Source organism: Prunus persica, chromosome G1 (assembly GCF_000346465.2).
Source record: "Prunus persica cultivar Lovell chromosome G1, Prunus_persica_NCBIv2, whole genome shotgun sequence".
Classification (NCBI taxonomy): domain Eukaryota; kingdom Viridiplantae; phylum Streptophyta; class Magnoliopsida; order Rosales; family Rosaceae; genus Prunus; species Prunus persica.
The window spans coordinates 15,337,612-15,351,680 of record NC_034009.1 but is presented as its reverse complement, the minus strand read 5'-3'; the positions used below and the strand labels follow the sequence as shown (position 1 = coordinate 15,351,680).

The window sequence follows — 14,069 nt, the reverse complement described above, 5'->3', positions numbered from 1 at the left end:
ATCTACATCCAACGGTGAGTGACCACAAATCTCTTGGACTCCTGTGGTCCAAGAGATCGGGATTGTAAATATTAATGTGGGGTTAGTTTGATTTTACTTACTGCCACACTTATAGGCCTTATCATTTGGCCCGCGGGCTTGTGGGCCGATGGGGGCCCGCCCGGCCCATTGGAAAAAAACCCGGCCCAGCCCGTTATGGGCTTTGAGATGGCCCAGCCCGCCTTGGGTCGGGCTAGGCTTGGGCTTGGGTGTCTGAAGCCCGGCCCGATTAAGCCCAAGAAAGCCCGGGTCGGCCCGCCCACAAAAGCCCGGCCCGTTAGGCCCGCAAACATATATAATTTGTTTCATTTCATTTACTTTTCTTTACTCATTCCTAGTTTATAATTGGATGATTAGCACATTAATTTGTGTCAATTATTAATACAACAATTATATATATAAATAAGATGAATAACATATCATATCACCAAATATAATCATATCACGAAACATAATTGTACCACCAAATATAATCATGTTCTTCTTGAACACATTACCAAACATTTACATATTTATTTATATCATCCTTTAAAAAAAATATATCCTTTTGATACTTATTACTTTTTAAAATTATTTCTTAAAACGTATTACGGTCTAATTATGTAATAACCTCAAAAATAATACTTTGTTTTATTATTTTTGTGGAAAATCTTATTAAGTTGTGTGACTTTATTGGGTATTTTATGAATTTAGTTTGATGTGAAAATATTGGAATTAAGTGAGTTTAATCTCAAATTTAGACTAAAATGCTCTTATGATTAAATTTATGATTTTTTTCGTATGAAGTAGGCCCGTTTCGGCCTGGCCCGTTGGGCTTAGCACGGCCTGCCTCGATGGGCTTTCTCAAGCCCAGCCTATGGGTCGGACTTGGGCTTTGAATTTTCTAAAACAACCCGGTTCGGCCCTACCCGGCATTTTCTCTCTCCTCTTTAAAGCCGGGCCCAGCCCAAGCCCGTTAAATTTAGGCCGGGCAGCCCATTGACGAGCCTTACACACTTATGGGATTAGTTAACTAAAGAAAAAAAAAAAGAAAAAGATTATCTGTGGGTTACTGGGATGGGGTGTGCGGAGGTGTGCTTTGGTGGGCTGAATATTAATATTGTACTATAAAATATCAAGTTGTCCGGGCTATAGGCCATGTTAGCATGGACTTAGGACCGTTCGTGTCTCCTACAACAAACTTTTTATTATTTTATTTCTAAAGATGTCTTCTTTTTCTTCTCTTTTTTTATTTTGCTAGAGAAGGAAAATAAATATATTGTGTAAAAATTGTTTCATTAAGAATATAGTGTAAACCAGCAATTAGAAATATGAAAAAATTTGCAAAATATTGTAGCGGGTTTGTCATTGCAAAAATAATTGTTGGAACTTAAACATTTCAATAATAAGTAGTTGAATAAAAATGTTTAGGCCAATTAGTAATCAAATTGATTTCAATTCTAATTTCTTTTTATTTTGATTTTTTTCTCATCATGATTTTGGAGCTAAATATGGCAGTTTAATGTTCTATCAATAGACTTAAGACATGATGTAGGTCTATATTTAAGGCGATATGTGTGTCCCTCCCAAGTGTAAGTTTAGGAACATAATTATCCAATTACTACTATTGTTCGAGGAGGATATGAGACGCACTGTAATTCTCAACGAACTTGCCGCACTATACGTGTCTTGTGTCTGAATCTTCGTAGATACTGTACTGAGATCATTTACTCTTGGTGGGAACAAGCCACTATGGCCAAATTTGGGAACATAAGTATCCTCTTATTATAGTATACAAGATCATCTTTGATACATTATAATTTAAAAGTTCGTTAAGATTCAAAAGTTTGTTAAAGTTCGTCCGTTATTTTAGTTAGAAAGAAAAAAACCATATCACATGCTTCAAATACGTAGTCGAGGTATAATTTTGGATCACCCTCTTAGACCATCTCCAACCATGTTGGGGGCAAAACTCAAATTTTCACCTTAAAAAATACAACTATTCATGTATTTTCAAGACTCAAATTTTTTTTTTCCTCCAACCTTACAGACTCATAATTTGAGTCCACAACTTTATTAAATTATTTAGGAATGATTAACTCATAATTATTATTTTTTTCCTTAATTTTTCTTGATATTATTTTTGTTTCAACATTCGTGATTTAATTTTGTGAACATTTTGACCTAAGAAAATTAAAATTCCAAAGCACAATAGAATTTCACTTAAAATGAAAACAAGAAACTTCTGCAATAAAAAAAAAAAAAAAACCACCTAGCTTTTTTCAGTCGTTGGATTCCAACATCTTTCTCTCCTATGGCCAAATTTGGGAACATAAGTATCCTCTTATTATAGTATACAAGATCATCTTTGATACATTATAATTTAAAAGTTCGTTAGATTCAAAAGTTTGTTAAAGTTTGTCCGTTATTTTAGTTAGAAGAAAAAACCATATCACATGCTTCAAATACGTAGTCGAAGTATAATTTTGGATCACCCTCTTAGCTCTAACTCCAACCATGTTGGGGGCAAAACTCAAATTTCCACCTTAAAAAATACAACTATTCATGTATTTTCAAGACTCAAATTTTTTTTTTCCTCCAACCTTACAGACTCATAATTTGAGTCCACAACTTTATTAAATTATTTAGGAATGATTAACTCATAATTATTATTTTTTTCCTTAATTTTTCTTGATATTATTTTTGTTTCAACATTCGTGATTTAATTTTGTGAACATTTTGACCTAAGAAAATTAAAATTCCAAAGCACAATAGAATTTCACTTAAAATGAAAACAAGAAACTTCTGCAATAAATAAATAAAAACCACCTAGCTTTTTTCAGTCGTTGGATTCCAACATCTTTCTCTCCTGAAGCTGCCATGTGTCTTTTTCCTTTTCACATGGGCTGCAAAACAGAGCTTTGAACTCCACACAAATTACTAGTCCACGCAAAACTTGGACTGGAATTCCACCCCAAATTTCACCTTTCTTAAATTTCCACCTCTCGAAATACAAGGGTTGGAGAAGAATTTTGGACTAAAAACTGAAAATTTGGGTTTCCAACCCAATGGTTGGAGATGGTCTTAGGGAAGGGAACAACATAATACAATTCAGCTGAAGTTTTCTTTTGTATCTAGGAAGACAAAGTAGGTTTACCAAGATGAGGCAAATACCATAAAACTTTGGGTAAAAAGGAAAGAAAAAGGACATTTAAATTTGTAAGAACCAGACATGAAGCCAAGCCAATCATGAAATTGATGAATGATGAAGTTGCTCTGTCTAGCCGATAAGTAGAATTAAAACACAGCCAAAAAATACAGCAGAGCAGAAGAGTGACGTGGTGAACCAAATCCGAGAGCTCACCAAACAGAGTGTGCCTCGTCGTATCATATATAAATACCAAGAGGAACATCGTCTCCTTCCCTCCGATCTCTCTCTGCGGTCACTCGCTTAGGGTTTTTGCACCCTCTCTCCAGCTGAGAATTTAGGGTTTTGAGCTAAAGCTGGGCTTCTATCCCTCTCCCAGGGTTCACATTCAAACCTGGTTTCAGCTATACAAACTCCATTCAATTCAAATTTTCTATCTTCCAGGTTCTGGTATTTATTTTGTTATGATTCCTCAGCTATTCAAAATATGTAATTGCATATGTAGCTTAGAATTGAGAGTTCTTGGCTGTTTAGAGATTTGAGGCCAAAAAGAAAAACTTGCCGGGCTGCTTTAGGGTTTTTATCAGTTCGTAGAGGGAATTTGAAAGGGACGTAGAATTGGTTGTTTCTGGTTGTGGTTGATTGTTTGGTGTGCTTGAGAATCAACTTAGCTATGGCTTCATATAGGCCGTTCCCTCCCCAATCGTCATTCGGGCCGCCGCCGAATCAAAACCCTCTTACACCAACACCACCGCCCCCTCCTCCACAGAGAGGCAATCAATATAATCAGAATTGGGGTTACAATTACAATCATAGTAATTACGGCCCTCCAAGAACTCAACACCCTCACCCACAACCACAATACAATTATCCACCACTGCCTCCGCCGCCCGAGTCTTCATACCCACCACCTCCGCCCCCTCAAGCTCCTCCAGTGGCACAAAATAAAATGCCTTTACAGCCTCCCCGAGCCCCCATGTACTACCAGAATTCTCAGTATTCACATTATAGTCACCAGCCAATCCAGCCTTTACAGCAGCCACCGCCTCCGCCCCCACCACCTTTTTCCCCGAGTTCCTCTGCCCCACCGCCACCACCACCCCCGGGCTCACCACCACCACCTCCTCCACAAAGTAAGGATGGTGGGGTAGATAGAGGTTCCCATGAAAAAGTGGCTTCCAGGGAGGTATCGGTGTCGGGGAGGGGTGAACATGGGCATTTGAATCATGGGGTTCCTCAAAAACAGCATAAGCCCCCTGTTCCTTCAATGCAAGTGAAGAAAGCGAATGGCCCTCCAGGGAGAGTGGAGACAGAGGAAGAGAGGAGATTGAGAAAGAAGAGGGAATTTGAGAAGCAAAGGCAAGAAGAGAAGCATAGGCAGCAGCTGAAGGATTCCCAAAATTCAGTTTTGCAAAAGACACAGATGTTGTCTTCTGGGAAAGGACATGGTTCTATTGCGGGGTCACGAATGGGGGAAAGGAGGGCTACTCCATTCTTGAGCGGCGAGAGGACTGAAAATAGGCTGAAGAAGCCAACAACATTTGTATGCAAGTTGAAGTGAGTATGTTAACAATGACTTACCTTTGTTTGAAGAACACATTTTTCTTTGTTTTAATTGAAATTAATCTTTTCCTGTTTTGATGGAAACTGACTACGTGATATATCAATAACAGTTTTATTATATTTTTTTATTAATTCCCTTACAGCTTAAGTTTAACTTGTACTTTTTAGAGTTCGTCATGTTTATTAGAACACAATGTTCCAATTTTAGCAAGACACCATATTTTGAACTCGTCTAAAGCTACTGGTGGTATGCTGAACCTAATAATAGGTGGATAAGACTCCAAACTTTTCTTATTCAGCCTTTTATTTGTTTATCGTATTGTGAAACACCATTTGAGATGAATCTTATATATTCTATGTGGCTAAGCAATGCTGTTTTAGTTCAGGCCAAAACAGAACAATGTACTTTTAGTTAAAAATAGTGTTTGTTCATCTCTCTGCTTGTCAAGTACTTTCATTGTTTACTCCGTTAATGACTTCAATCTAACTTGTATGCTCTTTGAAGATTTCGGAATGAACTTCCAGATCCAAGTGCACAGCCAAAGCTTATGTCTTTGAAGAAAGACAAAGATCAGTAAGTCATCTCTTTGTTGCTCAACCCTTTGAACATTTGTACATTTAGGCTTGTATGTGTATGCAATGCATGTTTCTTGTGCATGGACCTTTGTAATCTTGTTGAGGTTGTAAGAATGAGTAATTGGCATCATATGATTGCTGGTTTTCAGATGGAGGAATTAGAAATTGTTTAGGAAAGAAGATGAATTTCTACTGCACTTGTACGGAAGATGCGGTTAATGGAGATAATTTTTATATGCTATTTTCTACAAATAGGGGGGTATTTCAGTAACTGTGGCAAAAGGCGGAGAAGCTTAGGATGAATGAAAAGAATGGAAAAGACAAGGGAAGAACGATTTACTGGTGAGCCACATAGCATTTATCTTACGGGGGTGTATGGAAGACTAGAAATGAACTTTGTTAGTCTGGTGAAGCAGCAAACCTATCAGTATTTATGGACTGGATACAGCCTGAAACTTGATGTTAAAGTTAAACTGCATGCATCAAGTTGGCCGATCAAGAAAATATGAACAAGCAGAACAGGTTCACATGTCGTTCTTGATTTAGAAGATAATATCCAGAAAATGTTGGTCTGGTGGTCGGACATTGACTTTCATAGGTCAGGTGTTATTATGTTTTTTTTTTGGAGGGGGCGGAGAGGATAGTCTGGGATGAGTTTTTTTCATGTTTTAGCACTCATTATTATGGCTTAATTTCATTGAGAGTCTGGAACTCAGCATACATGTTTGGTTTTTGTTGAAGCTCGCACTAAGGAAATCAAATCTGATTGTTGAAATAATGGCATTATGATACATGATCAGGAGTAGAATTATTTTCCCTTGTTATCTTATTATCAAATTCCAAAATCAGATCAATTATTATTTTGTGGTAACTTTTGCAATCTTCCCTCCCTCTCCCAGATATACAAAATACACAATAACATCGCTGGAGAAAACATACAAGCCCAAGCTTTTTGTTGAGCCAGATCTTGGGATACCTCTTGACCTGCTTGACCTCAGTGTATACAAGTATCATTACTCGACAGCCCTAACCTTTTTGAGACATCAGTAGTTTTTATTGCATGACAATACTGAATATCTGTTTTTTTCCTGGTTCAATCAGTCCTCCAAGTGTTAGACCACCCCTTGCTTTGGAAGATGAGGAATTATTGCGGGATGACGTAGCAGCAACCCCTGTGAAAAAGAATGGCATCAAAAGAAAAGAGCGGCCTACCGATAAAGGGGTTGCATGGCTGGTTAAAACACAATATATATCTCCTCTTAGCATGGACTCTGCGAGACAGGTAGTTGATTAATGCTCCATTTTAGATGAGCAGTCTTTCTTGAAATATACTGGTGAGCTATGTTATAAGTATGTGCATTGGCATCTGCAGTCTTTAACTGAAAAACAAGCAAAGGAACTCCGGGAAATGAAGGGAGGTCGCAACATTTTGGACAACCTTAATGACAGGTTTGCTCTTTGCCTACCTTGGTCATATAACCAATGTCCATTACTTATGTCAATTAATTACCCTGAATCATTTTCCAGGGAAAGACAAATCAAGGAAATTGAGGCATCATTTGAGGCCTGCAAGTCACGCCCTGTTCATGCAACCAATAAGGATTTATACCCTGTTGAGGTTCTACCTCTGTTGCCTGATTTTGAGCGGTATGGAGTATCTGATTTTCTGTTTAAATAAGACAAACATTTATTACTTTAGTCTTTCGTACACAAGCCCGTTATGTGCTGATCTTAATTAGTAAATTTATTATACGTAGTGGCAATGGCTTATGGTTGAAGTCAAGCTTGAGCTCTCATGAAAAGCTTGTTATTTCAGAGTCCATGAAATCACAATCATCTATATTCATGCATGAGCATGCATACATTCAGATTATAGATATTTTTCAATGATGACCAATTGTGCTGTTGGCTGGATAATTGAAAACCTAAAACATTTATTTATGGCAATCATTTTGCATTCTAGAATATTCACACATTAAGTTGGGGCTGTTATTGATGATACTTTTGTAACAGGTATGAAGACCAATTTGTCCTTGCAGCATTTGATGGTGCTCCTACCGCTGATTCAGAAATCTACAGCAAATTGGACCAGTCCGGTCATGATGCTTATGAATCAAGAGTGAGTTGGGGTGCATGCAACCAGTTATGGTCATAAATTTAGATTCTCTTTTTTTATTTGGTCAAATAAAATCAGATTCTCAAACCTTCAATTTAAAGAAAATCTTCATTTCTGGATTCTGCAGCCTGCATCACATTATAATAACAAGTGAAAGCCCCAAAACAGTGAATTAGAATTGAATCCAAAAAACAAATAGACGACCATCAAAATTGCTTGAATTGATTTAGGTGAAAGGTTTGGAAAACAAACAAAAGAGCTAAAATAATCTGTATCCAACTATACCCATAATTGAAGCAGTATTCCTTCATTGTCTGTTAGTGTGAGTTAGATGGTGCTTATTCATTTAGAGGGAAATAATTTAAGAGTTGCCTTTATCCCTTGATTGCATGAATTTTACCTTAATCAAGTTTTCATTTCGGTTAGGAAAATAATTTAAAGAATTGCCTTCATATTAGGTAATCATGTCATCCCACAACATAATATCCCTAGGTTTCCATGAAGTTGAACCTTTCTTATCTATGTTCTTTATGTTAATTTTTCCTGGCCGTTCTACTCTCAAATTGAATGTATCTGTAGATTGAGCGGCACTTTTTCTTTTTACTTATAGTTTATCCAAATCCACCTTCCATGTGAATTGGCAAAAAAGAACTGCCAATAATGCTACTCCTTTCTTTCTACTATCTGTTCATATCCAAATATCATGTTTTTTTTTTCTTTCAGAAACACTGGCTTTGGAAGAAAAATATTATGTTACAGTAGATATTATGTGCAAAAGATGCGTTGGCCTGATACAGAAGTTTTAATATGTGATGGCTTTTTAGATTGTCATTTACATCAAACTTAGTCTGTGTCTTATACATTGTTGTACTTGTATATTTTCATATTTTGTCATTATCCTATAAGTGGCTACTGGTGCGTTATGATCTCATCCATCATCATCTGCTACAGGCCATTATGAAAAGTTACAAGGTAACAGGCGCAGATCCAGCTAATCCGGAGAAATTTTTGGCTTACATGGTCCCTTCGCCAAATGAGGTAGACATGCTTTTTTCGACTTCTAAATCTGAAATTAGCATTAACAGTTTATAGGCTGATCTCATGGCTCATATACTATTTATTTCAATTGTGGCAGCTATCAAAAGATCCTTATGATGAATCTGAAGATGTTTCTTATTCTTGGGTTCGCGAGTATCATTACGATGTATGTACCATCCCCATGGTTTTGAGAAGTTATTAAGTTAGCTTTTTATTGCTTATTTAATGATATTCCTTTTGATGTCTCAACAGGTAAGAGGTGATGATGTGCATGATCCCACAACATACCTTGTTTCATTTGATGAAGAAGAAGCACGCTATGCGGTATCCCTTTGAATCGATATTTTTATCTTTATTACGTGTGCATTTATTAATTGCTCTATGCTTCTGTTTTATGGTTTTGTTTTGCGTAACAACTCATCAAGATTATCCTTTATAAATTTTCCATTCACAATGCAGCCCCTTCCCACAAAGCTTGTCTTAAGGAAAAAGAGGTCCAAAGAGGGAAAAACCAGTGACGAGGTTGAACATTTTCCCGCACCCTCAAGAGTGACTGTCAGGCAGAGATCAACTGTTGCTGCAATTGAACTAAAGGATTCAGGGGTACGACGACAAGCTATTTGTTGAAATTTAAATTCCTTTGATATGCGGTTTTAGTCATCAAATGATTTGAATAATTGCATATACACATAATTGGCTTGCTGTTTTCAGGATTATTCAAGGGGATCTGTGTCAAATTTGAAAACAAGACGCTTTGATATTGAAGATACCCTTGAAAGACCACGAAAAATTGCACGACACCAAGATATTGATGAATATAGTGGTGCTGAAGATGATTTATCTGATTAATTTATCTGTTGATGTAAATGGCGCTGACTGTCTTGAAGACTTGCAGACTGGTGGCAACTAATTTGGGATTATTCCCAAACTGCGATCGGATGCTGCTTTGATGTAAAGGCAAGTGTGAACTAATTTGGCCGCTTCTTCTTGGGATGTCCATTCGAACCTCAAACATCTACCTGTATCTTTAGCCAGAAAACATTTTCCCTTAGATACCATGTAAAGGGTAAGATGAAAAAGAGACCTTGTAAAGAAATTAGACGTGTTAGAATGTTTTGGCCTTGAGTAAAGTTCTATCAAGTTATCTAGAAAAGAATAGGGTTTTCCCAGCAGTTCTAACTTGTCTGTTTACTTGGTTAGATAATGGTATTACAATTAATATTGTTTAGCTTCTCCTCTGATTTTCAGCAATAAATTGTGTGCTTATTATTCTATTGAATACTGATTTTGTTGCCAGGGTCTAGCCCAGTGAAAAAGGGCATTGACTTGCAAACTAGAGGTCGCAAGTTTGAATCCCGATGGCATCATAGTTGTGTGTGTGAGAAATCCTCTTCTCTTATAATTTAGACTATTGTTTGTACTAAAAAAAAAAATTTTTATTAATTTTGTTATGAATATATTCCATTCTTTACGGTTAGATTTCTACTGCACTATCAATTTGTGAATTGTCCGAATCATTGCACATTCTGAAAATGTCCATGAGCATAAGCAGTCCATCTTGCATTGCATGGTATAAAATAACAGCAATAGTGACAATTCTTAACACAACAAGTCACGGTTGAGTGATAAACCCGAAAATGAGAAAATCTTGATTTGGGTTCCATTACTTTTCAACTCGAAAATGAGACATATTAAATACTAGTCTCTCTGCACGCGCTTCCGTGCATGCGAGAAGTTTTTTTTAAAAAAAATTTAAATTTATTTTAGAATTAAAAAAGATAATGGATATTTGTGTTCCATAAAAATAGGACCCATTATCTGAATTTTCTTTTAATTTTAATTTTTTTAATACGAAAAATTGTGAATTTACCATATTATCTTCATTTAATTAATAATTTCAATTCTTAATGTTTGCATTAACCAAGGGCATTTTCTGGTATTTTGAATGTTTTACCATTCTCTACCTTTTGCTTTTATATACTAGCCTCTCTGCACGCGCTTGCGAGAGGTTTTTTTTAAAAATTAAGTAAATTTATTTTAGAATTAAAAAAGATACTGGGTAGTTGTGTTCCATAAAAATAGGATCCATTATCTGTTTTTTCTTTTTCTTTTAATTTTTTTAAATATGAAAAAGTGTGAATTTACTATATTATCCTCATTTAATTAATAATTTGAATTCTTAATGTTTGCATTAATCAAGGGCATTTTCTGGTATTTTGAATGTTTCACCATTCTCTGCCTTTTGCTTTATATATATAGATAAATTGAAGTTTTTTTTTTTTTTCACGATATACTAATTTTTCTTATATTATATTTGTATTTTTTAGGTTTATATAATAGAAAATGACAACGATGTAAGCAAACAAAAAAAACCAAAAACTCTTGAGCCTGAGATTTTTAAGGCCTTGTGAGGAATTTGTAAGAGTAAGATCAAAAACTTACTTGGAAGGGAAAAATTGAAGGCCTGTTTGATAATCATTTTAATTTTAAACTGTTTAAAATCAGTTAGCATTACTTCATAATACGGCTACCTTGGTCATCCATAAAACACAATAGTTGGATGTATTTTATTACATACGGTTCAACAAAAATCACGGAAAAAAAAGATTCGTCAAAGAGTTTTTATTTTAAATTAATATTGATGCCTGAAAGAGATTGAAAAAAGGCGCGGCCGAACTTATAAGGGCGCAAGTAAGCAACAGAACAAAGTTGGTATAAAGAAGATTGGGGTACACCAGAAAGACCCAAAGAAAACAAGTCGCAAAAAATACACTTCACATCACATCAGCAGCCATATTCTTCAATATAGTGGAGTAAGAATAGTTTTTGAAATCTGAAGTGACAGAAGCCCATAAATCTGCCCAGAATTTAACTATATCTCATAATTCACCAACACCCACTCCCTTTTCTCTTTAGGCTTTCAAAACCCAATTTGGAATACTGAGTCTTAAACTCACAAGTTTCCTAAACCTTATAGCCCTTCATAGAGCATATGTAGAGCAAGAATTTACTTTCTGTCCTACATCTCCTAACATTTGTTTTCCTTAATTTTCCAAGCAGCCAAACACAGGATTAAGGAACTCAAACTAGTAGACTTTTCACTTAAAAAAATCGAGTAGAAATTGAATGGAGTGTGAACCAGCTCAGTAGGAGAGCGAGACGTGTCGACATACAACTCAATGTGCTGAATCAATTCGGTGGTTTCGGCCATTGCTAGAGAATAGAGACGTTTCAGGGTTTAGGAAATATTGAAGAAAGGGGAGGGTGGTTCGATGTTGTAGCCTTGTAGGGATACAAAATTACATGTGCAAAGCTCCTTATACTTTGGAAAGATACAAATGAACCACCTAGTACAAATCAGAATTTAAGATCATGAAACTATTTATTCAAAAGCCATTTGGTAATCTCCATCTCAAGAAACCTCATCCAATCGATCAAGAAAGCCTTTATGAGTTACAAAGTCATTAAACAGAAGCTCATTTGAAGAAGCTGCTTCAAACTTTGTCCATAACTCCCTCTTTAAGGTATTCTCACCAGGACGCTTGCCTGTTCGAACAACGCTTTCAGCTTCTTTCCAGATGGGAGTGCTTCCTATCAGTGCAAGCCTCCCCCCTACGGGTTCTGTGACAAAAGAAGATATTTGAATCAAAACATGTCCGGTATGCTATCTGTGTGCTCTCACACATCAAACTAGTAAAAGGAGCAAACAATGAATGGCCAATGTTAAAGAATATAAGTCCCACATTCGAAACTTGACAAAATAAGATACAATATATAATGAATGGTTCCAACTCCGATGTGGACTTGGCTTCACATGTGACCCACTATGTGGTGGTCCCATGTGAGGGGGTGTGTTGAAGAATATAAGTTTCACATTAGAATTTTACAATATATAATGAATGGTTCCACTACTAATATCACCGATGCCTTTTGTGATAAAACCCCACACCTACTGACCTTGAAGACAAGATGGGAACAATATCGGTGCTGCTAGTTGTGGGCCGCTGACCCGTCCCTCTAAAATTTAACAGCCAATACCTTCAAGATAAGATTAGCAAATCAAGCAAATCATCATTTGCATCTCCAAAATTAGCATGAAAAAAGGGTATCCTATCAGAAGTACCAGAAGAAATTCTCTCAAAGGGTATTCTTCTGTGAAGTGGAGCCTGGAAGTGGGGGAGAAACTCCCATTGTTCTGAGCCACATTGTGTACGAAAGGATGAAAGAGAGGTACCCAGAATTTGTTGACAAATTGGAGGAGCATGGCTTGATATATAACCGGGTTTTAGGCGAAGACGGAGATCCTCCTTCTCCAATTGGCCGTGGCTGGAAGGAGCATGGCCTGTTGGGATTTGCTTTGCGAGTGCCAAGAATGGTATGAGATGACCCTTAGCTATCAAGGGAAGCATCACAATGCGCTCACGATCAAATCCAATCTCTAATTTGGGGTTTTTTTTTAAAAAATTTGGAGTGGTTTTCACGACTGCATGCTATCAGTGGTATTTGCGTTAACTTAGGTGTACCTAACAGTTATGCGACCGGTGAGTAAAGCATACCAAACAGTGAAGGTTTTTTTAAATTTAATTTTTTATTATTTAAAGGACGAGCTTTTATTTTCACAATTTTAAGTACATTATTTTCATCAAAAATCGTATATTATAATTATTATTTATAGTAAAAAAATTAGTTATCACCAAGGTCTAAAATATCGAGATTTCGGAAATATCGATGGTCCAAAAATACGGATATATCGATGGAAATATCGATATAGATAAAAATTGAATAAAAATCACTGAAATTGTGAGAAAAATTTGGAAATTTTTATTGTAACTTTAGAGGATGTTTATTTAGTCAATTGTCTATTATTTTATCACAAAAAATTGATATAAAATGCATGGCATGGTGGGTTTGAGTGATTTAAGTTGATTATGTAGCGACCTGATAAATACTGTGTCTTTAGAAAATATGTAGTAATTAGTGAAAGAAAATTAAATACACCATAATTTTTTAGTTATAATAATGTACTACAATATATTACATATGATAATATATATGAGCTTGGAAAAAAAATAAAAATAAAATATATGAGTACGTAACTTAGTACCACATAGAAAGAATTCGTTAAAACTTAGTATCACATATAATGAATAATATTAAAACTCAATAGTGAATAATAATACAACTCCATAATATATAACCAAAAACAAAAAAAATACAACTTCATAATAAAATAATAAATAACATTAAACATATGCCTAAATTTATCATTAGGGATTTTTTTTTAATGAAAATTTATCCTAGATAATATTAGCTTGTAGAAATTTTAAAGACCATATAAATATTACATGTCGTAGCTTTATTCACAAACTCGTTGGCAGCATGTTGGATAAGGCTCAGTAGGAGGATTAGAGAGAGAGGGGTTTGAGTCCCCTTGTGCAGAAAACCGCCATTTCTCAACAATTTTCATTTATTTTTTAGTTTCATATCGCGATATAATGCCCAAATAAAGCATGAACGAGTAGAAAATTATTGCCTCCGACATTATCGCGATAATATCGACGAAAATATCGATATATTGACGAAATTTAAATGAATATGTGCTATAATATC

General features: G+C 35.7%; 2 protein-coding genes across 2 annotated transcripts; one reads left to right on the top strand and one right to left on the bottom strand.

Moving 5' to 3' along the window:
• Nucleotides 3,235-9,751, top strand: LOC18790674 (protein PAF1 homolog). Its single transcript, XM_020558958.1, has 12 exons — nt 3,235-4,723; nt 5,235-5,303; nt 6,205-6,312; nt 6,407-6,587; nt 6,678-6,754; nt 6,833-6,952; nt 7,319-7,424; nt 8,373-8,459; nt 8,557-8,625; nt 8,712-8,783; nt 8,919-9,062; nt 9,171-9,751. The coding sequence occupies exons 1-12, from the start codon at nt 3,840-3,842 to the stop codon at nt 9,306-9,308; spliced, it is 2,055 nt and encodes a 684-aa protein (XP_020414547.1). The 5' UTR covers nt 3,235-3,839; the 3' UTR covers nt 9,309-9,751.
• LOC109947807 lies at nt 11,708-12,900 on the bottom strand. Its single transcript, XM_020558974.1, has 3 exons — nt 12,583-12,900; nt 12,417-12,476; nt 11,708-12,080 (listed from the first exon to the last, which is right to left on the bottom strand). Exons 1-3 carry the CDS (start codon nt 12,866-12,868, stop codon nt 11,872-11,874), a joined length of 555 nt encoding a protein of 184 aa, XP_020414563.1. The 5' UTR covers nt 12,869-12,900; the 3' UTR covers nt 11,708-11,871.

What these genes read in the sequence shown, in the direction of transcription:
- LOC109947807 (XM_020558974.1), bottom strand. Translation starts at nt 12,868, where the DNA reads ATGCTTCCCTTGATAGCTAAGGGTCATCTCATACCATTCTTGGCACTC. An exon ending in CTTTGAGAGAATTTCTTCTG is followed by an intron (nt 12,477 to 12,582) that starts GTACTTCTGATA and finishes GTTAAATTTTAG; the next exon opens with AGGGACGGGTCAGCGGCCCA. An exon ending in GTTCCCATCTTGTCTTCAAG is followed by an intron (nt 12,081 to 12,416) that starts GTCAGTAGGTGT and finishes CTTTTGTCACAG; the next exon opens with AACCCGTAGGGGGGAGGCTT.
- LOC18790674 (XM_020558958.1), top strand. Translation starts at nt 3,840, where the DNA reads ATGGCTTCATATAGGCCGTTCCCTCCCCAATCGTCATTCGGGCCGCCG. An exon ending in CTTGACCTCAGTGTATACAA is followed by an intron (nt 6,313 to 6,406) that starts GTATCATTACTC and finishes TGGTTCAATCAG; the next exon opens with TCCTCCAAGTGTTAGACCAC. An exon ending in TGGTCCCTTCGCCAAATGAG is followed by an intron (nt 8,460 to 8,556) that starts GTAGACATGCTT and finishes CAATTGTGGCAG; the next exon opens with CTATCAAAAGATCCTTATGA.